Genomic DNA, 26,039 nt, shown 5'->3' with positions numbered 1-26,039 from the left:
GGAGCCTAATTCAAGACGACGCTGGTGATCCATGGTGATGTTCTGCAGGCTATGTACAATACTTCTAAATATACTTCATTTGAATTACTCCCACTGCAATCTGCAGCATATAATTTCTCTTTAAGCAATGTATAGATTTCACAATCTTCTGAAGGACTCGGCAGACTTAACTCTTAAGCAAGCAGATAGGACACCTTTAAGTGGACGCGGGTTCATCGCCATGGCTGGAAGCAAGACAGGAGGTGGAGACTGCAAGCCAGGCTGAAACACAAAGGAACGAGTCCTCCTCTACTTAGTATTTTGGTAGCTAGTGTGCAATTGCTGGAGAACAAAATTGAGGACCTGAGGTAAAGATTGCTGTATCGAAGGGAAATGAAAGATTGTTGTGTTCCATTTTTAACTGATACATGGCTTATTCCCAGCACGCCAGATATGGTGATCAGACCCAAAAAAAGGCTTCTTAATTTGCAGACAACAAACAACAGGAATTCTGCAGATGCTGGAAATTCAAGCAACACACATCAAAGTTGCTGGTAAACGCAGCAGGCCAGGCAGCATCTCTAGGAAGAGGTACAGTCGACGTTTCAGGCCGAGACCCCTCGTCAGGACTAACTGAAGGAAGAGTTAGTAAGAGATTTGAAAGTTGGAGGGGGAGGGGGAGATCCAAAATGATAGGAGAAGACAGGAGGGGGAGGGATGGAGCCAAGAGCTGGACAGGTGATTGGCAAAAGGGGATATGAGAGGATCATGGGACAGGAGGTCTGGGGAGAAAGACGGGGGGGGGGAACCCAGAGGATGGGCAAGGGGTATAGTCAGAGGGACAGAGGGAGAAAAAGGAGAGAGAGAGAAAGAATGTGTGTATATAAATAAATAACGGATGGGGTACCAGGGGGAGGTGGGGCATTAGCAGAAGTTAGAGAAGTCAATGTTCATGCCATCAGGTTGGAGGCTACCCAGACGGAATATAAGGTGTTGTTCCTCCAACCTGAGTGTGGCTTCATCTTTACAGTAGAGGAGGCCATGGATAGACATGTCAGAATGGGAATGGGATGTGGAATTAAAATGTGTGGCCACTGGGAGATCCTGCTTTCTCTGGCGGACAGAGCGTAGGTGTTCAGCAAAGCGGTCTCCCAGTCTGCGTCGGGTCTCGCCAATATATAGAAGGCCGCATCGGGAGCACCGGACGCAGTATATCACCCCAGTCGACTCACAGGTGAAGTTTTGCCTCACCTGGAAGGACTGTCCCCTGAAGAAACTACCATCAGCATATAACCTATAGCACCAGAGGTGCTAACACACTACAGCACTGTTATACTAAGATGAGGAATGCTCAGTCTGCATTTTGGGGAATCTGATCACTTGGCTGTCCTTGTCCTACCTGCATACAGGTAGAGGCTATAGAGCAAAACTCCAGAGATTAGGACAACAAAGGGGTGGTCACGGGAGGCAGAGGAGCAGCTATGGGATTGCTTTGAGTCGGTAGACTGGGCTGCGTTCAAGGTCACATCTGTCAATCTGAATGAATAAGACCATGGTTGTCATGTACTTTATAAAAATAGTTGTAGACGAGTGTTGTCCCCACAAAATCATTCAGAGTTTTTGCTGGTCGATTGGCTGCGGTGTTCACTGAGTTCTTTAACCTCTTACTTTGGCAGTCTGAGGTACCCACCTGCTTCAAGCAGGCTTCAATTATACCGGTGCCTAAGAAAAATATAATAGTCTGCCTCAATGACTATCATCCAGTAGCACTCACATCCACAGTGATGAAGTGTTTTGCAAGGCTGGTGATGAAACATTTCAACTCTTGCCTGAAAAGTGACTTGGATCTGCACCAATTTGCCTACCAGAGCAACAGGTCCACAACAGATGGCACCTCACTGGCTCTTCATTCAGCCCTGGAATATTTGGATAGCAAAGCTGCATGTATCAGGATGCTCTTTATTGACTACAGATCGGCATTCAATACCATCATCCGTTCAAAACTAATCAATAAGCTTCAATACCTCCTTGAGCAACGGGATCCTCAATTTCCTCATATGCAGACTCTAGTTGGTTCAGATTGTCGACAACATCTCCAACATGATCTCCATCAGCCAGCACAGGAGCACCACAGGGCTGTGTGCATAGCCCCCTGCTCTACTCGCACTACACATGACTGTGTGGCTAAGTACAGCTCCAGTGCTGGAGTTGAGTTTGTTGACGACACCACTGTCATAGGGTGAATCAAGGGAGACTGAAAACATAGCTGAGTGTCGCCACAACAACAACCTCTTTCTCAATGTTAGCAAGACCAAGGAACTGATTATTGACTTCAGGAGGAGGAAACCAGAGGCGCATGAGCCAGTTCTCATAGGAGGATCAGAGGTGGAGAGGTTAAATTAATGCATGCATTACTAAATGACAATAAAAGAGGACTGCGTGTCTTCATAATCTAAAAAAAAATCCTCAGTTTTAACATTGCAGTGGACCTGCCCTGGGCCCAGCACGTAAGTGCAATTATGAAGGATGCATGACAGTGCCTCTACTTCCTTAGGAGTTTGCGAAGATTCGATATGACATCGAAAACTTTGTCAAATGTCTATAGATGTGTGGTGGAGATATATTGACTGGCTGCATCACAACCTTGCATGTAAAACCAATGCTCTTGAATAAAAAATCCTATAAAAAGTAGTCGATATAGCCCAGTCCATCATGGGTAGAGCTCTCCCCATCATTGAGCATTTCTACACGGAGCATTGTCACAGGAAAGCAGCATCCATTATCAATGACCCCCACCTCCCAGGTTATGCTCTCTTTTCACTGCTGCCATCAGGAAGAAGGGACAGCAGCCTCAGGACTCTCACCACCAGATTCAGGAAGTTATTATCCCTCAACCCCTCTGGCACCAAAGGGGATAACTTCACTCAACTTTACTTGCCCCATTATTGAAATGTTCCCACAAACTATGGACTCACTTTCAAGGACTCTTTGCCTCATGTTCTCGATATTTATTGCTTATTTATTATTATTATTTACATATTTTTGAATTTCACAGTTTGTTGTCTTTTGCATACTGGTTGAAAAAAGACAAATGGTATTTCATTGATCCTATTACGGTTGTTATTCTATGATGGACTTAGTATGTCCACAAGAAAATGAATCTCAGGGTTGCATAACGTGACATATATGTACTTTGATAATAAATTTACTTTGAACTTTAAACTTTGGTAGCATCATGCTTAGCACAATGCTTTACAGTGCTGGTGACAATGGTTCGACTCCCGCCACTCACTGTCTGTAGGGAGCTAGTACATTCTCCCTGTGACCACGTGGTTTTCCTCCCACAGTCCAAAGATGAATCAGTTGGTAGGTTAATTGGTCATTGTAAATTGTCCCATGGTTAGGCTAGGGTTAAATCAGGAGCTACTAGACGACGCAGCTCGAAGGGCCGAAAGAGCCTACTTCATGCTGTATCTCAATCAATCAATCAATCAATAATAAATAAAGCAAACCTATTATTCTTTCTTTCTTTTTATATTTGCACAGTTTGTTGTCTTTTGCACACTGGTTGAAAGCCCAGTTGGTGTGGTCTTCCATTGATTTTATTGTGGTTATTATTCAATTATGGATTTATTGAGTATGCCCACAAGAAAATGTATCTCAGGGTTGTATATGGTTTCATATATGCACTTTGATGATAAATTTACTTTGAACTGATGGTTGTAGGGTACTAAATGTTCCTGAACCTGGTAGTATGTGATCTAAGGCTTGAATATCTCATGCTGATTGTGGCAGTGAGAGGACAGCATGGCCTGGGTGGTGGGGTCCTTGATGATGATGATTCCCTAGAGTACTGTCGTGCCTTCTTTGTAACGGCACTTCGTAATGAAGCCAGGACAAATACTCTAATATAATACCAAGGAACTCAAAGTTACTGACCATTTCCACCTCTGAGATCTCCAAATGAGGACTGGCTCATGGACCTCTGGCTTTTTCCTCCTGTGGTCAATAATCAGCTCTTTGTTTTTACTGATCATCTTGATTTGCGGTTTTTTGCTCTTCTAAGTTAATCCCATTTGCCCCATTGGGCCCATGTCCTTCTATGCCTTGTCTGTTCATGGCTCTTAAGTGCAGTGATTGTATCTAATTCCACCTGCTGCTCCTGCTGTGTGTTGCAGTTAACAACCATTCTGTGTTAAAAACTTTCCTCTCAAATTCCTTTTAAAACCCCTTCTTACCTTAAACCCATACCCTCTTGTTTTTAATACCTCTCCCATGGAAATATCCTTCTTGCAGGTCACCCTTTCATCTTCTTTGCTCAAGGAAAAACAATTCCAGCCTATCCAATCTCTCCCCACTAACAAATTCCTTTAATCCAGGCAGCATCCTAATGGATCTCCTCTACACTTCCTCCAGCACAACAACATTAGTCCTATAGTATGCCAACCAGAACTGCACAGGACTAAAACAATTAATGCATTTTTACCAGAATAAGGATAGGTGACTTTGTAAGGTTAAGCCAAATTACTGAAGGTTTAATATTCCTATCAATACAAGACAGAAGGGAAGCTCAGGTGAATCACAAGAACACAAGAAAATCAGAGCAAAGGTCGGCTATCAAGCCCTTCAAGCCTGCCCCACCATATAATATGACCATGGCTGATCTACACTGGCCTTAACTCCTCTTTTGTGCAATTTATCCATACCTTGCTATTCCTCAACCTATCAACTACATATGTACATACCACTAATGATTTAGCTTTTGCCACCAGCTGAGGCAGAGAATTCCAGAGATTCACGACCCTCTGCAAGATTAAATTTCTATGTTCCTCATTGTGAGTGGCCGGACCTCTATCTTGTAATTATGTCCCCTTGTTTGAGACTTTCTCGGTAGTAAAAACATTTCAACATTCATCCTTTCAAGCTCCCTTTGGATCATACATGTTTGAATAACATGACCCTTCATTCCTCTAATTTCAATTCCAAACTATTAAGTCTCTGTTGGTCAGGAATCTCTTTCATGCCAGGAATTAGCCTGATGAACTTTCTTTATACTGTCTCCAAAGTTAGGTAAAGGGACCAAAACAGTATGCAGTTTTCCAGGTGCAATGTTTTCAACACCCTGTGTAATTGCAACAAAACCTCCCTATTTTTAAACTATAACCCCCTCAAAATGAAAGTCAAAATGCCATTTAGTCATAGTCATAGTAGTCATACTTTATTGATCCTGGGGGAAATTGGTTTTCGTTACAGTTGCACCATAAATAATAAGTAGTAATAAAACCATAAATAGCTAAATAGTAATATGTAAATTATGCCAATAAATTATGAAATAAGTCCAGGACCAGCCTATTGGCTCAGGGTGTCTGACCCTCCAAGGGAGGAGTTGTAAAGTTTGATGGCCACAGGCAGGAATGACTTCCTATGACGCTCTGTGTTGCATCTCGGTGGAATGAGTCTCTGGCTGAATGTACTCCTGTGCCCAGCCAGTACATTATGTAGCGGATGGGAGACATTGTCCAAGATGGCATGCAACTTAGACAGCATTCTCTTTTCAGACACCACCGTGAGAGAGTGCAGTTCCATCCCCACAACATCACTGGCCTTACGAATGAGTTTGTTGATTCTTTTGGTGTCTACTACCCTCAGCCTGCTGCCCCAGCACACAACAGCAAACATGATAGCACTGGCCACCACAGACTCGTAGAACATCCTCAGCATCGTCCAACAGATGTTAAAGGACCTCAGTCTCCTCAGGAAATAGAGATGGCTCTGACCCTTCTTGTAGACAGCCTCAGTGTTCTTTGACCAGTTCAGTTTATTGTCAATTTGTATCCCCAGGTATTTGTAATCCTCCACCATGTCCACACTGAACCCCTGGATGGAAACAGGGGTCACCGGTACCTTAGCTCTCCTCAGGTCTACCACCAGCTCCTTAGTCTTTTTCACATTAAGCTGCAGATAATTCTGCTCACACCATGTGACAAAGTTTCCTACCGTAGCCCCGTACTCAGCCTCATCTCCCTTGCTGATGCATCCAACTATGGCAGAGTCATCCGAAAACTTCTGAAGATGACAAGACTCTGTGCAGTAGCTGAAGTCTGAGGTGTAAATGGTGAAGAGAAAGGGAGACAAGATAGTCCCCTGTTGACTACTTTGACTATTTTAACTACTTGTTGGATTTGCCTGTCAGCTTTTTGTGATTCATGCCAAAATCCCTCTGTACTTCACATACTTGCAGTCTTCCTCCATTTAGATATCATTCTGCCTTTTGATTTCTCTTTACAAAGTGCTGACCTCACACTTCTCCATATTAAACTCCATTAGCCAGTCAAATCACCCACTATTTACTGGATTTTGCTGGACAATAAAATCATGAATTTATTGGAGGTAACCTAATTTTCACAACATGCAGTAAGTACATTTCATGTTATCAAAAGTAGCTCATGGCACGTGTTGCAAAGGTGCTAGATAACCACCCTCTCCACTCAGCTACATACCTCTTCACCTCACAACTTTGAAATAAAGGGCACAGCTTCATTATCTGGAGAGGTTTCTTCTATTAGACTTAGCTCCACAATCATTATGTAATATTGTTATTATTGTTTACATATTTCCAGTAAACTTGACCCAATAATAAGCTTCCACAAATTCAAACCGAGATATCATCAGTCTGCTACAAAGATGAATTTTTGTGTAATATATTTTATATATAAAAATGATTAGCTCCTGAATATATTTTCATACTAAAATGACAGCACTATATAGTGTCCTTCATGACTTTTCAATGTGATGTTCGATGAAATACCTTTGAAGTGTACTCGCTATCGGAGCGGACATGGCCATGGCAGACAGATTGCTGCATACACTAACCCACAGACATCAATGTAATGGACCCAGATTAGAGTCTAAGTAATCCCCGGAACTTTTGTCCTTTTGGTCTATAATATGTAAATTGTAAACTAGAACCTTGAAAGAGGGAATTAAAAGCTGCACATTCAGTAAGGTCATCAATTACAAAAGTTAGTCTTGCAAGTTTAGTCCCAGCCAAACCCTTGTCTATATATATTTAACATCCAAACAATCCAACAACTGTCACAAGATAGGTATCAGAAGTAGAAGCAGGAGCTTCAGGATTAAGATGGCACCTGGTGAAGCACAGCGATGACTTGCTGGAAGCAAACAAAACTGCTAATTGCTTTATTAATCACACTTTTTCTCTGAAACGATCACTCAGCAGACTGTAACTTCCCTTTCAGAGTTGAGCCTTTGAACCACCTGTGCAGCCTAGCTTTTTGTGCGTTGTGAACTGAAGTGTAGAAGTAGCAGGATGGTTGCAGTGTGTACGGGTCAAATTGAGGTGGAGCGTGCGGGCCCGAGAGTAGGATGTTTGGCTGCTGATCAGACTTGGCGGCGATTCAAAGTGGCAGAACCAAGGAGAGGCAAAGTCGAGGTGACAGGGCCTGGGGCTGAGAGTGAGGAACAAGCTCATGTTTGCTGGGCCAGAAGAGAAAGGTTGGTATGGGCCGTATCGAGGTAGTGGGGCCTGGGCCCGTGAGCGTATCGAAGTGGCACAGCCCGGGTCTGAGAGTGAGGAACAACCCCTGTCTGGCTGATTTAAGTACTGGGCCACATTAAAGAGGTCAAGGTGTCTGAGCTGGAAGCAAGGACGGGCTGGTGCTCAGCTCGCTGTTCTGCGAGGTTTACTTGTCTCTGCGTTGAACTGAGGCTGTGAACTCACTTCCATGAACTTCAGTTCTGAGTGTTATTTGCTTGCACGATTCTTATTTTTATCTGCATGCTGGGTGTTTGACGGTCTTTTTTAAATGGGGTTTTGGTTTTGTGGCTGTCTGTAAGGAGATGGACCTCAAGGTTGTATATAGTATACGTATTTCGATAATAAATGTACTTTGAACTTTAGAAGCAGCAATTGGCTTATACTACTAAAGTACATTTACTCATCAAGCTAGAAAATTAAATGAAAAGGAAAACAGAAGATCATGAAGCTCAAGTAGAGATGCATTAAAATTGCTCTGTTCCTACCTTCCACGCTTGAATTCATCTCTATTGAACTGAGTCATTGGTGGTCTTCCAAAGGCATCCGATGGCAGTGGTGGGAGTCCTCTATTATCAATTGATGGAGGCAAGCCGGCATTTGGTGGTATAAAGAATGCTGGGTTGATGTGAGGTGCAGGTGGAACAGCACCTGGAGGCGGCACTACTAGATGGGGTGGGAGTCCAGGTGGCAATGGAGGAACAATAGAACCTGGGTGGCCATGTCGAGCTAAGAATGAGCCTGGTGGGGGCAGGGGCCCAGGGTGCATATGAAGTGGTGGTCTGTATCCAGAGTTGAGGGGAAGTGGCATGTGAGGGTGAAGGAGGCCTGGGGGTGGAATTCCATGTGGAATTTCACCATATGGATTCCGTCCAGTCATTTGGAAGGAATGTGGCAACTTATCCCTCCTGGGAGCAGCAATTGCGTTTTCAGCTGGTGATGGCCCTCTCCGGGGCAGTGGGGAATCACGGTGGTCTGGAGAATTTACTGAGTCATATGACTGGCTTCTCTGAGGATTCTGTCCTGCAAAAACACAAAGTCAGCATTCAATTTTGGTAAACATACTCCAAAATGCGAGACCCTTTCCATGACAGAAAAGAAGAATATCTAACTTATGGCACAATGCCTAATATTAAGCAGCAATTCAGATCTTCTACTTTCAAAGCAGTACCACTCTTACCTAGCACGTGGTGCTAGATTGGGACTAACCACAGAACGTCGTGGCACAATTGAGGTTTAGTTATAATGTTGCTCAAAACACAAGGTCTTCTCAGATAATGCTACCTCCAGTCACAGGGAGAAAATAAAGCATACATTTCTGATCCCATTTTTCCACAAGGATATTTAGGACTTGTCTTCAGGTGAAATGGGAAGCTCTGTATGTGATCATCTGCTTATAAAGTCAATTGAAACTAACATTATTCTCCAATTTCATTAGTATTTCATAGGTTGAAAAAGCAGAAAGAACATCTTTACGAAGTATGACAAAATAATAAGATTAGTAACAGATGTGGAGAAGAGGTCCTAATTGTTTCTAGAATTCCCAATTCCAGAAATAACCTGCATCAGGATTGGAAGGATCCCTATTGTAAATTAAAAATGCTACCTTTTGGTAACTGAAATTTATTTATTTTCACTGCCTTGGTTTACTCTCTGTTCTACATGGGAAAGTGCAAATATTTTATGCCCTATCCTTTCTCACAGCCGTTTCTGTGCGATTCTAATATGGCCGTTGTGTGGTAGCAGGACTTTTAATCAGCCGTCAAGGTTAACTTTAAAAAATTGCAGCAGTTTAAGATCCTTCAAACGATACTTGGAAGAGAAATTTGGTAGGTGACAAAATAAATATTTGTTGCTAGGATATGCTGATATTCCTCATTCCAGAAGTATCTACTTCCTTTAGATGCAAATTTTCACAATTCTCTTTCCTGTCTCCTAAAAACACTGAATTCTTAGCAACTACTGTTCCATATACTCCAGGCATTCTCATATCTTGTTAAAGGAGCCACATATTCACCTAAAGAGTAGACACACTAACTATTCAATACCAGAAACTCAAACCAACCCTTTAACATACATATATAGAGATCTAATGTGAATTCTGGTGTCGCCAGAGATACTTCCCCTTACTGACACGCAAGCCAACAGCAGCATCTTTACCATGCTAAATTCAGCAAGATCAAAAGAGACTAAATGTTTCTTGGTCTCTGTTTATCAACTTCTCACCAGAACCAATTATCCAAAAGATATACTATCTACCTCTTCCTTGGCAAGTGGAATTCTGTTATGTCCACTGAATTCATAAATTGTTCTAAAAACAGAAAATTCTAGAAATTTTCAGCAGGTCCAGGAATATTTACAGAGAAACAGAAGTAACGTTTCAGGCGGACAATAACTCTATTTCTCACTCCAAAAATGCAGCCTTCCCAGTATTTTCCTCTTTATTTCAAATTCCCAGCATCTGTACTCTTTTGTCATCTTCCCTGCTTCCTTCAAGCCTGCTTTCCATTTGCTTTAGTAATTGATCAGTAAACCCATTGGTTTATGGTTTTAAGAAGACATTTAAAAAAAACTGTAGAATACACTTAATAGAATGCTGGCAAAAAACCAAGCACGATGTTTTCATAAGCTATTACTCCTGAGGACCATCAACTCACAGTAATAACTTGTTACTTCAATAGTAAACTCTGATTATCCAGGTAGTTGTGCTTTCTTTAGTTCAGCATTCACTTGGATTTGTATTAACAAACCAATAAGAAACACATGAAAAAGTACCAGGGAGTGTCTGTTGTAGTGTTTTTTGAGCTTTTTAAAGACATTTGATATGGCTTCACGTAAGAACCTGTTGGCAAAAATAAAGCTCACGGCAAATTATTGACCTTATCAGATAGAAATTGAGTGGATTGAGAATGTACTTAATTGATGTCCTCTAGGATTTGTACTGCGACTTCAAATGTTCATAATATAATTTAATAACTTGCATTGAATAACATCAAACAGATATATAAGAGCCAATTGTGTAAAGATAGGTAGCTAGAAAGTAGTGCAGACAGGAGCATGAAATTACAGATACATTAATAGACTAACTTGAAGTCAAAATATGGCAGAGTCATAGAGTACTACAGCACAGAAGTAAGCCCTTCGGCCCATCTCCAAACTTCTCTTAAATGTTGCAGTTGAACCTGCATCTACCACTTCTGTTGGCAGGTATCTATGGAGTCCAAAAATAAAATCTGAATACCTTTTAAACTGTGAAATCAAGGAAGTTAAATACCCAGCGAATTAGGAGTTCATACATAGAGGATAAAATGAATAAGAAGCTTTACCGCAGCTAAACAGAGTCCTTGCTTAGTTCACACTTGCAATACTGTGACACTGTGCAGATTTCCAGCCCTTCACTGGATAAAAGTTAAATTGGCTATGGAACAGATTCACCAGTATGTTACTAAACTAAAACCATATTCCCAGGACTATAGATTTTTTGAAGGAGTGATTGATTGAAGCTATTAGGATTTTGAACGGTGGATGAGAGAAATAACTTCTGCAGAAGGGAAGTCGAGGATAAGGTGATGCAACAAAACCAGGAAGCAGGTCTTTACAAATTCTACACAAAAACATAACTTGAAAAAGTTTGGAACCTTCACCACAACGAATGGTTGCTGCTAATTCAAATGGTAATTTTACCAGCCAAAGATATGAAGTGAGGATAGGTAAATAGAGTTAATATTACAGATCATCAATTATCTCAGTGTAGAATTGATTCAAGGAGCTGTATGTATGTGTTTCATTCTTTGTTCTAAAGATTATTTTGAAGGTAAAATGGTTTTTAATTTACTGTTGACTGTCAATACAACACTTATTTTGGATATTTTTAGCTTTTAGTGCAGTACGTCAGTATCAAAGAGTTCTGAAGAATGTGAGCTAAATCAGGAAGCAGATACATGTGTCATGGGGAGTCAGCCTGGGCGCAGCCCTCCTTCCTCAACAATCATCAGGCTTGTTCAGGACAGTGCGTATTATATACAGCTGCAAGAAAGAAGTTTGTGAACCCTTAGCAACTACCTAGTTTTCTACATTAATTACTCCCAAAATGTGGTCTGATCTTCATCTATGTCACAAAAATGGACAAACACGATCTACCTGAACATACTTTTCACGTCCTTCTCGAACACATTGTTTTGTCATTCACAGTCCAGGCTGGAAGAAGAATGTAAAACCTTATATTTAATAACTGGTAGAACCTCTTTTAGCAGCAATAACCTCCACCAAACGTTTCCTGTAGCTGCTGATCAGACTTGCACAACAGTGAGGGAGAATTATAGACCATTCCTCCACAGAAAACTGTTTCAGTTCATCAATATTTCTGGAATACCTTGCAGGATCAGCCCTCTTCAGGTCATGCCACAGCATCTCATTTGGGTTAAGGTCTGGACTCTGACTTGGCCATTCAAAAGCACAAAATTTTCTTCTTTCTAAACCATTTTGTTGTTGATTTACTCTTGCCTTTTGGATCACTGTCTTGTTGCATCATCCAACTTCTACTAAGGTTCATGTGACAGACCACTACCCGGATATTCTCCTGTAAAATGCCTTAGTACAATTCTGAACTCATTGTTCCCTCAACGATTGCAAGCTGACCAGATCCTGAGGCAGCAAAGCAGCCCCAAACCACGATGCCCCTTCCACCATGCTTCACAGTTGGGATGAGGTTTTGGTGTTGGTGTGCAGTGCCCTTTTTCCTCCAAACATAATGGTGTGCACTTCTGCCAAAACGTTCAACTTTTGTGTCATCTGTCCACAGAACATTGTCCCAGAGGTTTTATGGAACATCCAGGTAGTCTTTTACAAATTTGAGACGTGCAGTGATTTTTTTTTGAGAGCGGTGGTTTCCTCCATGGTGTCCTTCCATAAGCACCATTCTTGGTCAGTGTTTTTCTTATAGTGGACACATAAACAGACACTTTAGCAAGTTCTAGAGATTTCTGCAGGTCTTTTGCTGTTACCCTTGAGTTCTTTTTCATCTCCTTCAGCATTGCGCATTGTGCTCTTGGTGTGATCTTTGCAGGACACCCACTCCTGGGGGAGTAGCAACAGTAATGAATTTCCTCCATTTATAAACAATTTCTCTTACTGTGGACTGAAGAACACTCAGGTCTTTAGAAATGCTTTTGCAACGTTTTCCAGCTTCACGTATCTTTACAATTCTTCTTCTGAAGTCCTCTGAAAGTTGTTTTGATTGAGGCATGGTGCACATAAACAGATCTTTCTTGAGAAGAACAAGCTTTGTCAGTAACCTGACTTTGTGTGTCTTTTTTACAGGGCAGGGCACCTCTACAACCCACACCTCCAATCTCATCTCATTGATTGGAACACCTGACTCCAAATAGCTTTCATAGAAGGCATTACCCCACAGGTTCATATACTTTTTTTTAACCTACACTGTGATTGTTTAAATGGTGTACTCAGTACTGACGAGAAGAAATACAATTGCTTGCATGTTACTAGTTTAGGCACATTGCGTTTGTCTATTGCAACACACACAGAATGCTGGAGGAACTCAGCATACCAGGCAGCATCTATGGAAAAGAGTAAACAGTCGATGTTTGTTCTTTTCCATAGATGTTGTCTGGCCTGCTGAGTTCCTCCAGTATTTTGTGTGTGTTGCTTGGACTTCCAGCATCTGCAGATTTTCTCTTATTTGTGTTTGTCTATTATTGTGACTTAGATGAAGATCAAACCACATTTTATGAGTAATTAATGCAGAAAACCAGGTAATTGCTAATGGTTCACAACTTTTTTTCTTGCCACTGTTATTTCAACCCCAAAAGTGATCAGATTTAAATTTCTGCATATGCCCCTTCAAAAAGTAGCAAGTGATGCCAAGTTGCCAAACTTGAAAATCTATGTTAATTTTAAGGAAAGGCCATGGCTTTGATACTGGTCACTTTACAATGACTCCTGATCTTGAGATAGTGAAAATGCTGCACTTGCTTACTTTGTTTGGTCCTGAAGTACTAACATCAGTTACACAGACACTGAATTCAGCATATGGCAGACATGATAGCAGATCTGATAATGGCAGCATTGGCAATGAAGCACCACAGCTCTTGTCACCTGAAGAAATTAACCTGTAGTTTTCCTCCTGTTCATCTACACTGCTGGAAATCAATTCTAATAAATAAAAGTAATGATGTTCCTTCAAAAGGAAATTGGTTCAGCACATGAGGAAAGCTATGGGGTAAGAACAAAGAAATGAGACTGTTTGGATTGTTCCACAATGAGCAAGCAGAGATGCTGTAGGATGAATGGCCTTCTCTTGTGCAATTAAAACTATAGCAGATCACTATGATAGAATAAACTTTGAAGACACTGAGCTTAATAAGCGAAATTCTTTTCTCACTCCAGACTTCTCTGCTAGTTCATTATTACAAAAGTACAAAGTCTAATACAAAAATTTCTTTTTCGAAATTAGAAAAATCACAAATAATTCAGAGACTTCATATAAAATACCAGAACAAAGCTGAATCACTATTTGCTTCTTACTGCTGAAGACAAGGTGTTAATGAATATCAGAAGTTAAATTCACACAAACTGGACTTGCCATAGTGATGAGCACAGAGCAAGTTTCTCAAAAGTACAATGTTAAAACTCTTGACAAAAAGAGTTTCTAAAATTATCTCGGTCTTCCAGATGACTCCAAGTCATGACTCCATACCTTTGCTAAGGATATTTAGATTTACAGAGAATAACGCAGTACTCTGCTGTTGGATATATTATAAGATCAAGAGGAGGAATAGTACAGAGAATTTGTAGGAGTGAACTTGTAAGCTAATACTTTGCAGCAAGCTGCATCACTTCATTACACAAAGTCTTTTATATTAGATCTTCAATAATCATAGGTGCTTCACCTGGTCTATTTTCCCTAAGCATCATTTTGAAGCACATAGAAATTTCCACACAGAATCTGAAAGTTTGGGAAGAGACAGTAGAACACAATACAAAGGCTACTTAAAGGTGAGGAAAGATCAACAGATAGCTTTATCTTTTCCTAAAAAAAAAGCAAGATTTTAAAGCAGCAAAAACAAAGAAAGAGGGAGATGTATCTAAGTATTCCCTTGTGCTCTCATGTTTAGTCTCCCCTTCCCCCATGGATTATATCTGAGATAGACTCAATGCTTTGATAAGAAAGATTGTTTTATAAAACACAGAAAGGGTTCTAAAAGGATACATGGCAAAACAGCTTTGTCACCAACTATGATGCACACAGTGCTTGGAGAAATGAGACAAGGAAATATTGAAAGACATCAGCAATGCCATGCAATCAAAGTAAGGACTTTGGAATCAGATTTATTATCAGACTCCCCTTATAACATCTTTGTACTCAAAGGTCATCAGAACACTTGCTCAAAAAGGACTCAAAAGTCATGAAACATCTTAAGGGAAAAATATATGTGCATTGTAAAATAACAATGAGATAACTCATTACTATTGCAATCCTCACATCAGTTTTTGAGCATCCCCTCCCACTTGACACAAAAAAGTTTAATTATCGAGATGATAAAAGTTTTTTTAAATTAAATCTATTGTAACACCCTCAGTGAAATACTTAGAAGTATCAATTAAAGAATCTGTTGTAATTTCAAGACCTGTTGTACTAGTGAAGTATAATTCTTTATAAACCATCCATCTAACTTGAAAGTTATTGTAAGCTATTTTGAAAACAGCATTAAATTTTGTTGAAGTTCAACCATTTCCTACAACTGAAACAAATTTCTCATGTGGACATAAAGGGAGGAACCACGTTCCATAATTGTAGGGAGACTCTCTACTAAATGTGGTAGTAGATCACTGATACTCTAGCCAAATGAACTGAGGCAATAACAACTCACTGTAAATTTAAGTTTCCCCATAAGGGAAGGTTCTAAAACCATGTTTTAAACATTTCTTCCTATCATTAAAAAAAATTATCATTTCCCCAAATGTATTTTTTTGTAGTCAACTGTTTGGAAATGTATAACTATCCCACTGCAACAGAGTTAATTCCATTTGCTTGTGTATGGTTATCCAAGTGGTAATATGAATGAAGACACCATTCAAAAGTCTATAGAGGCAGTGTGGACAAAAAGTCCTCAGATTGATTCCTTGTCTCTATTGAGTTATTAAAGCATACCCTGGTTATGAAATATACAACAACAAACTGTTATGTCACTAAATAAGAAGTTGAAGGTGGGACTGAGGAATGCTGCAATTAGCCAGGACTTCTATCAATGACCCTATTTAAAGAGCAATTAGCTGTGTTCATCTCTGCAAGATCACCAATTGAAAACTGAATTGGCCCAGCTGTGAAAAACTACAGTTTAAAAGGTCCATGATACTCACCAGGATGATTTGCACAAAAATGGCCAAAAAGTAGCATTTTAATGAAGGGTAAGGCAAGCTGACACATCAAAACACTTTTGCTGCAGGGATAGCTGGGAGCTTATGAAGATTTAAAAAAGTTTTGATTAAAACTTTCTATTTAATAACGTTATAAACAGGAAGAATTTTAGAATTGAGTATTGTAAAAGTTAAACAAATCTCAATACATCAAAGATAGAAGGAAATTATAATAATTTGAACTTTTCTATTTTCTTTGCAAATGACAAGTGCACCAATCTTAATTATGAATTTCTTTTCCTGGGTTTTTAGTGCTGAAATTAGAATATAATTGTACTTGGTCCTCTCTAGAAACTTAAACTTTTAATTTCAAATACGTTTTTACAATCCAGGTTTAGCAACACTCCAATTAGATTTTGATTGAACACTGGGAATGTATGCAGAAGAAATTGTAACTAATTGTTCTTGAGAAGTGATTAGAAAAAGGAAGATGTTAAGGAACTACTGAAGATGGCCAGAGATACATCTTTGTTAATTGCCAAGTGTAAAGGCAGCACAAATGGAAGGCTGTGCTAAAGTTTATGAAGAAGACAGGATGCAGAAACCCACACAATAGAGCAGAATTGAAAACCACAAGGAGTGAGTATCATGCAAATCTGAAGGCAGGAATTAGGTAAAGAATTTATAAATGCAAAGAATTTTAAATCAATTTGTTAGGGATGACATGCCAGTGGACAAAGGTGAGAAAACTATTCAATCCAATTACGCTGTGTATAAGAGTCGAGCTCATGAACCAGATAAGTTGTCATATGAAATAAAAATAAGGAGGTGACCATGAGAAAGATCAAATCAGGAATTGACAAAGGCATTATTTGAAGGTTTTTACAATATTATGAAATGCATTCTGGCCAGGAGCCACTGAATATTGGTATTGGATCAGATGTGAAGGTTTGAAATCTGACTCAAAATTAAATCAAAGTAAATTTATCATCAACATATATATATGCCACCATATGCTACCTTGAGATTCATGTTCTTGCAGGCATTTACAGGAAAGTAAAGACATCAAAAGAAGAGTAGGGATGGCAAGACACCCTTACGAGAATGAAGAGTATGCTGACCAACACTAAACTAGGCATGACAACCCGCCTCAGAGTACTGAAATGTTACGTTTATCCAGTTATGTTATATGGATCAGAATGTTGGACAATATCTAGTAACATGAGGAAACAAAATTGAAGCAGCAGAGATGTGGTTTTTGAGGAGGATGCAAAGAATATCATGGACGAAAGTGAGTCAGTAGGTTGTAGAATCAGTTCAGAGTTGAGGCAAGTGAAATTATTCATGCTGGTTCAGGAGTCTGATGATTGTAGGGTAATAACTTCCTGAACCTAGGATATAAGGCTCACATGGTAACTTGTAACATAGCCGTTATCACAATGCTATTACAGCTCATGGTGTCGAGTTGAAATCCAATGTCATCTGTAAAGGAGTTAGTACATCCTCCATGTGGAATGCGTGGGTTTTCTCCTACAGTCCAAGGACATACTGGTTAGTAGGATCTGGTCACTGTAAATTGTCCTGTGATTAGGTTAAGGTTAAATCAGGGGTTGCTTGGCGGAGTGCCTCAAAAGGCTGGAAAGGCCTGTTCTGCACTGTATCTCAATGAATGAATAAATAAATGCATAACTAAATCCACCTCCTGCCTGATGGTAGTAATGAGAAGAGTGCATGGCCTGGATTATAGGGGTCCTTGATGATGGATGCAGATTTCTTGAGTCAGTGGTGCTTGTAAATTTGCTCAGTGGTGGGGACAGATTTGCCTGTCACTGGATTTAGATTCCTATTTAACATAAGACGACTTGGGAAGGTGAATGGGATGTTTCAGATGGGAGTAGAAGAAAGACTATTCATTTGATGTCAGATAGCACAGCAACAATAATAGTGCAGGAGGTGAAGCTGAGTATCATCATTCTACGTATTAAATTTGATTGCTTTCGAAGTATACAACTAAGAAAAGTTGGAATCTTTGTGGAACACTGTTTATAACAATAATGTGATGCTTTCATAACTAAATGGCTGATAGCCATGTAGGGCTTACAGTGCCTTGAAAAATTATCCAGCCCCCAATTCTTTGTCCACCTAAATGAGAATTAAAACCAGGGATTTTGATCAATTTAACTGAGAATTTTTATTTGTGAACCACATTTTCCTTTTTCACAGTAGAGCCCAAAAAAACTGGCAAAATTGTAAAGCATGAAAAAGCTAAAACTTCAAAAACTGAAATACCAGCAGTTCAAAAGTATTCATCCCCCTTTGCTCAGCAGTTAGTTCAACCACCTCTCGTAGCTATTACAGCCAGTAGTCTTTTTGGATAAGTCTCTAATAATTCTGCACAACATGATGGAGCAAAATTTGCTCATTCCTCCTTGCAAAATTGCTCAAGCTGTGCCAGGTTAGTTGGGGAGTGGCAGTGGGCAGCAATCTTGAGGTCTTGACAGAAATGTTCGATCGGGTTGAGGTCAGGAAACTGACTCGGCCACTCAAGCACATCAATTTTCTTCATTTGAGGCCACTCCATGGTTGCTCTGGCAGTGTGCTTTGGGTCATTGTCCAACTGGAAGAAGACAATCCTCTCCAGTTTAAGCTTACTGGCAGAGGACAAATCTTGCTCCATCATGTTGTGCAAAGCTAGTGGAGTCATCCAAACAGACTACTGGCTGAAATAGCTGTGAGAGGTGGTTCAACTAAGTACTCAAGAAAGGGGGATGAATACATTTGAACTGCTGACATTTTCATTTTTGAATTTTTAATTTTTCACATTTACAATCCTCCCTGTTTTTTTGGGCTCTGCTGTGAAAAAGCAGCAGATGATTCACAAATTTAAAAAAATCTCAGATTTATCAAAATCCCTGGTTGTAATTCTCACTTGTGTGAGCCAAAAGGTTGGGGGCAGAATATTTTTCAATCCACTGTATATATTATACATGAGATCTTGATCTAACAGCAAAATCTGCCAATGTTAATGTTGAAAATTTTAGCCATGATAACAGTAAAAAAAATGGTCAAACTGCAAGGCCAAATTCCAGCAAAACTCTGATCAGTAAACACTACAAAAAAATTTCCTGGCACAACAGAAACAAAAATAGAGAATTCTTGATTCATATGTTGACTATTATGCTTGAAAATGTGAGATGAGAAAATGTCTGCAGAAAAATTTGGAATATACAGAATGCCAAATAGAGCCTAGTGAATTTTTTTTTTTTAAAAACAGAGATACAACATGGTAACGGTGCTTTCCACACAATAAGCCTGTACTGCCCAATTACAGCTACGTGAACAATTAACCTACTAACCCGTACATTTTTGGACAGTGGGAGGCAACCAGGGAACTCAGAGAAAACCCATACAGTCACAGGGAGAGCGTACAAATGCTTTACAGACTATGGTGGAATTAAACCTGGATCATTGACAATCCAATAGCATTATGCTAATCACTGTGCTCCTCCAAGAGAACCACAAACTTGTCATGGTTTGGAGGCTTGCGTGCCTCAATGACCCGGAGAGCTATGTTGGCTGGAGTCAGGGCTTTATGCTTTGGCTCTTGGAAGGGTCACCCATGCCGAACAGGTCAAAGGGTAGAGGACAAACTAAAAGTTGTCCACTGATTCTCCAGGTTCAGGGGCTCAGCTCAGAGCTAACAACCCTGACCGGAAAAACAAAACTGTTACGGAAACAGCAATGAAAATCCTTCTACATCTGACTGTGATGGTATTCCTGAGTCTCCACACGGGACTTGCATGACTGAGAGTAGTGAAAACAGAGAAGCTACTGTCATGGTGAAGGAAGCCCTGACCACCACCAGAGATGGAGGATCTTCATTGCTGCCCTAAATGCCCGCGGCATAACAGGCAAATACAATCACTATGCTACTGTGCTGCCCCAAATCTATTTCTCTGAAGCTACTGGCGAGGCACCCATTTACCTAATTGACAAGTTCTTGCCCTTATAAGTCAGAGTCTTTAGTTATAGTTCACCTTCACTCATTTAATTCTTCCACCATGGTGTTGAACTATTGAAGATGATAAAGGATAGATCTGACTGGCAAGGAACTTAATAACTGTTATTTATGGCTTATTCAGATGCAAAACTTCTTGTGCCCAGATATGCAAGATTTGTTAGATATAAAGGATATCCTCAACAAAATTAGGGTAAGTTTCTCAATAGTTGAGGGGTGGAGCATAACATAAAGGTGAAAGAGAACAGCTCCATGTTGAATTCAAAATTGTGGCTCAGTTGGTTGAGCTTCATTGAAGCAGTTTGGGTACCACTGCATGCACATTAGCTGAGATGATCAGGAGTGCAATCACTGGGCTCCACAGGAGGATTCCATCAACATTTCTAATCAAACTTTAGTCTGTATGTACTTATCATCAGCATTTTCTGCAATTACTAATGTGTTATCTGTCTAACCCATTAGTCAATATTACAAGAACAGATTTCCTTTTGGGCATCTGTCACTGTTTTTGGAAAAAGTAGGATATGGATTCCTAAATACTTACTTGTAGAAGATTCCCTGATACAAAAAATGACAACTTGTTGTCTCATCTCGAAGGGCCACTGGAAATAAATGGCAAAATGGGTGCTAATGTACATGGAAATGAATGATATGATCAGTCAGTTCATTTATAATTGCAGGAGAACAATGAGCACTAAAATCAGCAAAATGTCCTTTCTCTGCAACAGCTCCTCAGAGAATGAGTAAAACTGGTAGGCTTTTGAATGGGAGCATTTTTCAGACTGAAGTAATCCATTATATTTGTGGTCCAGAGCATTGAACTACAGGGTATTTTCCATTTACTTTAACTTTGCAAGTTATTTCTTCCACTCCACCAATTCAAATGTATTCACACATCATTCAACAAACTATTTCTGGAATGAATGGGGGTTGGACAGTTCAAGATTTCAGGTCAGATATTGCTTTCATTGTTATGAAGGTTATAAAGATTTGAAAAGTCCCAGGTTCAAAAATTTTATTAGGTGGCTAACCTAAGGTGAAGAGAAGGGCAGGTGGGGGAGGGGCGAACTAAGAAGCTGGGACAGGGGAGGTGGAAGAGGTAAAAATTTCTCTGCAAATTCTACCATCTTCAACAGGATCCTACCACCAAACACATCTTTAGCTCCCTCCTAACTTTCTGCTTTCTGCAGGGATTACTCTCTCCATGATTCCCTTATCCATTCATCCCTCCCCACTAATCTCCCTCCTAGCACTTACCTCTGAAAGTCAAAGAAGTGCTACACCTGCTCACTCACCTCCTCTCTCATCTCCATTCAGCGCTCCAATCAGTCCTTCCAGGTGAGATAACATTTCACCTGCAAGTCTGTTGGGGTCACCTACTGTATCCCATGCTCCCGATGTGGCCTCCTCTACCTCAATGAGGCCACTCTCAGGTTGGAGGAGCAACACCTTATGTTCTTTCTGGGTAGTCTCCAACCCAATGGCACGAACATTGACTTCTCTAACTTATGGTAATTTTTCCCCTCCTCCTCTCTCTTCCTCCATTCCCACTCTGGCTCCCCTCTTCCCTCTTCTCATATGCCTACTTCTTTCCTCTAATACCTTTTCTCCTTCCCTTTCTTGCATGATCTACTTTACTTTCCTATGTTCTTCAGTCCTTTACCTCTTCCACTCATCTCCTCCCAGCTTCTCACTTCATCACTCTCCCTCACTCACCCTCCTCCCCCCCACCCCAACTTGGCTTTTCTAATCACCTTCCACCTTGTACTCCTTCCACCTCTTTATTCCAGCTTCTTCCCCCTTCCTTTCCATAGATGCTGCTGAACCTTCTGAGTTCCTCCAGCATCTAGTATGAGTTACTCTAGATTTCCAGCATCTGCAGAATCTCTTGTATTCATGATTTTTTTTAATCTGGGAAAGGGCTATATCCTCTGGACTTTAATGAAGAATTAATAAGGTGTGAGGGTACTTGGAAGAATTGAACCCAGGATATAGTAGAAAATTCACAAGAGGCAACAAAAAAAGATATGTAGAGGAAGGAGGACACTGGAGGTCTACCAAGGGTTTGGCAAGAAATGTTATAAATGGGGGCAATGTAAGATGTGCGTGAGGGAGCAGAAAATTTTGGAGGGCAAGTATGGGAAGTGAGGCATGTGGATAGGGAGGCAGCAAGACATGAGGCAGGCTGGTGAAGACAGAAGGAGGATAAGGAAAGAGGGCACACAGAAGAGATAAAAGAGTCAATAAGAGAAGAGAGGAGATAAGCAAGTATTAAAAGTGACATGGAACAGTGGGGAAAAGATGATGAGAGTGGAAAAGAGGTTGGGCGGAAGACAAAGGTCAGAGTGGGTTGATCTGGGGAAGAATTAGTAAAGGAAGACTGAGAATTAAGAGTGGCTGGAAAAGAGACATGTTGAAAGGTGGAAATAGGGTAGGAGAGAAAAGTTGCTAGAAGGAAGGAAGGAAGAAATGGGGAGGAGAGGAAGGGTCTAAGTAAGAAGGAAGGGTCACAGATACAGAGAGGCAGCAAAAGAATGACAAAAGCAGGAGATAAATGTGAAGGAAATACTGGGAGATAGATAGAGGAATCAAAAAAAGGTGGAAAGAGTTAAAAGACAATGGAGTCGAGGAATTGATAGTAAACGTCCAATGGGGAAGTTCTATTCTTCAATTTTCTACAAAGAGCAACATTCAAGAATAGAGCAGTAACAAGATCAGGTAACAAGTTCCCAACACAAAAATAGTCCTTATTTTCAGGAGAAAAAGGGACCAAATGTGTATTCAATACCATAGGAATACTAGGAATAAGAAGAACAGATATCTGCTTTGTAACACAATTAAAGAAGTCACAGGCATCTCACAAGGCCAGGACATGTTAGGATAAGGTCAAATTCTCAGCAACAAAAATAACACTGGCAGTTTAATAGTTGGTCAACACTTGTCCACACCTTTTCTAATGTCAGGATTTTTAAAGTTTATGATACAAAATTTTTACAAGGTTAATCTCTACCGATTACTTTATGCAGTGCTGTCAACTTACCAGAATTTCCAGATCTACAGACAGTATATTGAAAAGTGAAATCAAAAAGAATATTTTTGTGATATTATGTATCATCAAGCCTCATAATAGATTTGTGTGATCAACGTGTTTTATTTTAAAGATACAACAGTTATCACACCCGGGTACAAACACAGTCTAAAAGGCAAGTTTGTTATTGGTGCTAGGGGTAAATATACTAAATTTTGCTCAGTACTCCAGAACTGACAGAGACTGAGCCTGACAGTGTGAGGGAGCTGAATTAGCACAATGACAAATATTGTCAGGAGGTTCACCTTAAATAACTCTGTATAAGGTGACTGGACATGAATTTGACCTGCATTCATTCACAGCACAAAAGCCCATATTACAAAACAAACAAGGATGGAAAATATAGGAAACAAGAAAAAGCAAAGTCAAACCTGGAATGTAAAAACCTGTAGCCTTTATGTGGAAAGAGAAACTAAAGGAAATAAGCCATTCTGCATTTCTGAAGTATGGGAAAAGGACAAGTTAGAATCTGAGATCACCATGCAGTGCGCTTGGATTTACACACAATTAAGATGCAGTGAGAGCGAGTATGTAGGCTGGGGCATAGTAGCTTAGAGGAGCAAAAAGGAAGTCCAGAGAAGCAGATTATAGTTTCACTGATAAACTAGATGAAACTTAAATTAACTGCATGCTAATTAAGTCTCCTCACACCATTGGGCTCAGTAACTCTTCCTGGCTGATTCCCATTGGCAACAACACTAATAATTTAAATATGTACAGAAACTATAAATAGAAAAATAATGCAATTTATAAATAAGTGGGAGATCAGTTTTGATCTTGACCCTTTAAGAAATTATATTCACAAAGTAGTATCTTTCAAAGTGTGTTTGAAAGACTAAACTAATCCTTCTCCAAGTACTTGAAACATAGGAAACATTGAAATGAAGTACACCAATAAAACCATTTGGACTGAGTAGTTCTGAAGCCTGTGGTTGTGCATAGAATTTCAAATTCAGCATGTTTTATAGTGGTGCAAAAGGTATTTCCAGCATTTGGGGATGGAGATATTCCCAACCCTTAAAGGGTAAAAGGAAATAATGCACAACATGCAAGACATCACTTGTTCATCAGTTTGAAGTCTCAACAGTTGCCATAGTGAAGAGTTTTCTCTCTCTTCCCCCCTCAAATGCACAGCACAGATAGACCTCAGTGCAGTGAATTGCATAAACACAAGATTTTATTGCAACATCAACATGCAGGAGATCATGGACTCTGGGAACACTGACGGTAAAGGCCAACAAGGGCACAACACAACAAGAAATCTTTTGAACGAATATAAGATATTTTGCTTTCCTTCCATCCATCATAATTTTTAAAAAGATTCATTTAAAATCACTTTACAGTTCACAAATATGAAAAGAGAAACATTTGTCATATTAAACTGTTGGACAGGTGTCAGTGCAAACAATACGAAGTCCAAGATTGATTCTCCCAACAGTCACCCAATCCTAAATTTAACAATCCAATAATGAAGGGTATTCCACAAGTGAAGATTTTCTCTTATTTTACAGAGCAGCATTTATATCTTCTATATGGTGCTTATTAGTAGAAAAAAAGTACCTCAAAAGAATTTGGGCTTCGATTTCCATTATGTGTTTCAAAACAACATGATTTTCCTGTCCTTGTTAATATGACAAAGCCATAGAACTGAATTTAGTATCCATTAAACTAGTTCAGTTCATTACCTATTGACAATACTTGCAGTTAATATTTTGTGTGCTAAATTAATCAAATGGAAACATATGCTACTGCATAAAGACAGTGATAGAATCAAACATATTGGTAAGTGACCAGAGTAATGCCTGAAATATCTGGATGAGAAAGAGTTATTCACAGTTCCACTACAGCAGGTATTACTCTGTGTCACAAAAATACAGGGTTGTAAAGAGGTTAATGAAGATCTAATGTAGTGTAGAATTTCCAAAGATTTACTTTTCTTGGATTGAGCTTCAAACTGGTTGAGATTCTGTTTGTTGCAAGGCATGACCTCTGGTCTTTGTCCATGAAGTTCTCTTTGTGGAAGTAACTCCATGAGTCGCCGGACAGAACTTTCAGATCCCAGATACACTTCAGCAAACCTATGCAGAAAATAGAGTAGACAAAAAGAAAAAAAAATCTATTATTCATCACAAAACAGTATTTCTACAGATTTTTTTCTCAACTTTGAAGGGACTGATTCTTGCTAATTAGTGTGTTGTATGCCTTCCAGCAGCTTCATATTTTCTTTGTCCAAAATCCATTTTCATGCAAAGGTCAGAAAGAGCATCAGCATACATTTGTCGAACAATCAAATTCTATCCAATCTTCACGAACTATCTACCTATATATTTTTTTCAGCAGATGACGTTGGTTCAAATGGTAACTCCTGCTAATTTTGCCTTTGCCAAATAGATGCTTTAACTGTACTAACTGAAATTGCAGGGTGGCACTGGGCAGTTTAGCAGAAAAAACAAACTGGTGTGCATACCTGCCAATTAGTTCGCCTGTGCCATATTCAGTTTTTTACCTATTAAAAAACTTTCAACAGATAATAATCAGAAGTTCTTTGCTCTGACTGCTATCCTGGAAATTAGCGGTTGAAAGTGAACAAAAACATCACAATCTAATGTTAACAGCCTGTTAACATTCACAATCCAAACTCTTACTTGGAAATGAAAACTTAGACAATGCTTGAATTGTGTGAGAAAAGCTGAAGGAAAGAATGTGTATGCATGTCTGTCTGTGATAATTGGGGGAATGTGGGTAGCAGTGTGTGGGGTACAAGAACAGAAGCCTCCAGTTTATTTTTATTGTATTTTGTATATTCCTATGCTGCAATCCAGGAAGATGTGCCCCACTCCAAGTTACATTCTGATCTGATAAAGTTCAGTTCTTTTCATGATCTCTGCAAAAATTGCCAATAACTGAAAGACAAAATTGACTGTATAGAAGTATACAGTAGCAGTCTTCATTTTAATCTCAATTAGAGCAAAATTAACTACTCCCTCCTACTTTATTTGTTGATATTACCGGTACTCACTGCT

The 26,039-nt window shown here is 39.7% G+C and overlaps 1 protein-coding gene across 2 annotated transcripts in view; it reads right to left on the bottom strand.

The window, feature by feature from the left end:
* The window catches only part of LOC140205131 (cleavage and polyadenylation specificity factor subunit 6-like), a 79,201-nt gene that overhangs the window by 13,771 nt on the left and 39,391 nt on the right, over nucleotides 1-26,039 (bottom strand). For both annotated transcript variants that reach the window (XM_072272357.1, XM_072272358.1), the window contains exons 4-5: nucleotides 24,949-25,094; nucleotides 8,023-8,557 (exon numbers count right to left, since the gene is read on the bottom strand). In XM_072272357.1, the coding sequence (XP_072128458.1) occupies nucleotides 8,023-8,557; nucleotides 24,949-25,094 (681 nt within the window). The remainder of the gene's footprint in view (nucleotides 1-8,022; nucleotides 8,558-24,948; nucleotides 25,095-26,039) is intronic.

This window comes from Mobula birostris, chromosome 11 (genome assembly GCF_030028105.1).
Source record: "Mobula birostris isolate sMobBir1 chromosome 11, sMobBir1.hap1, whole genome shotgun sequence".
Classification (NCBI taxonomy): domain Eukaryota; kingdom Metazoa; phylum Chordata; class Chondrichthyes; order Myliobatiformes; family Myliobatidae; genus Mobula; species Mobula birostris.
The sequence above is the reverse complement of the archived record's forward strand: the minus strand, read 5'-3'. Positions and strand labels throughout refer to the sequence as shown.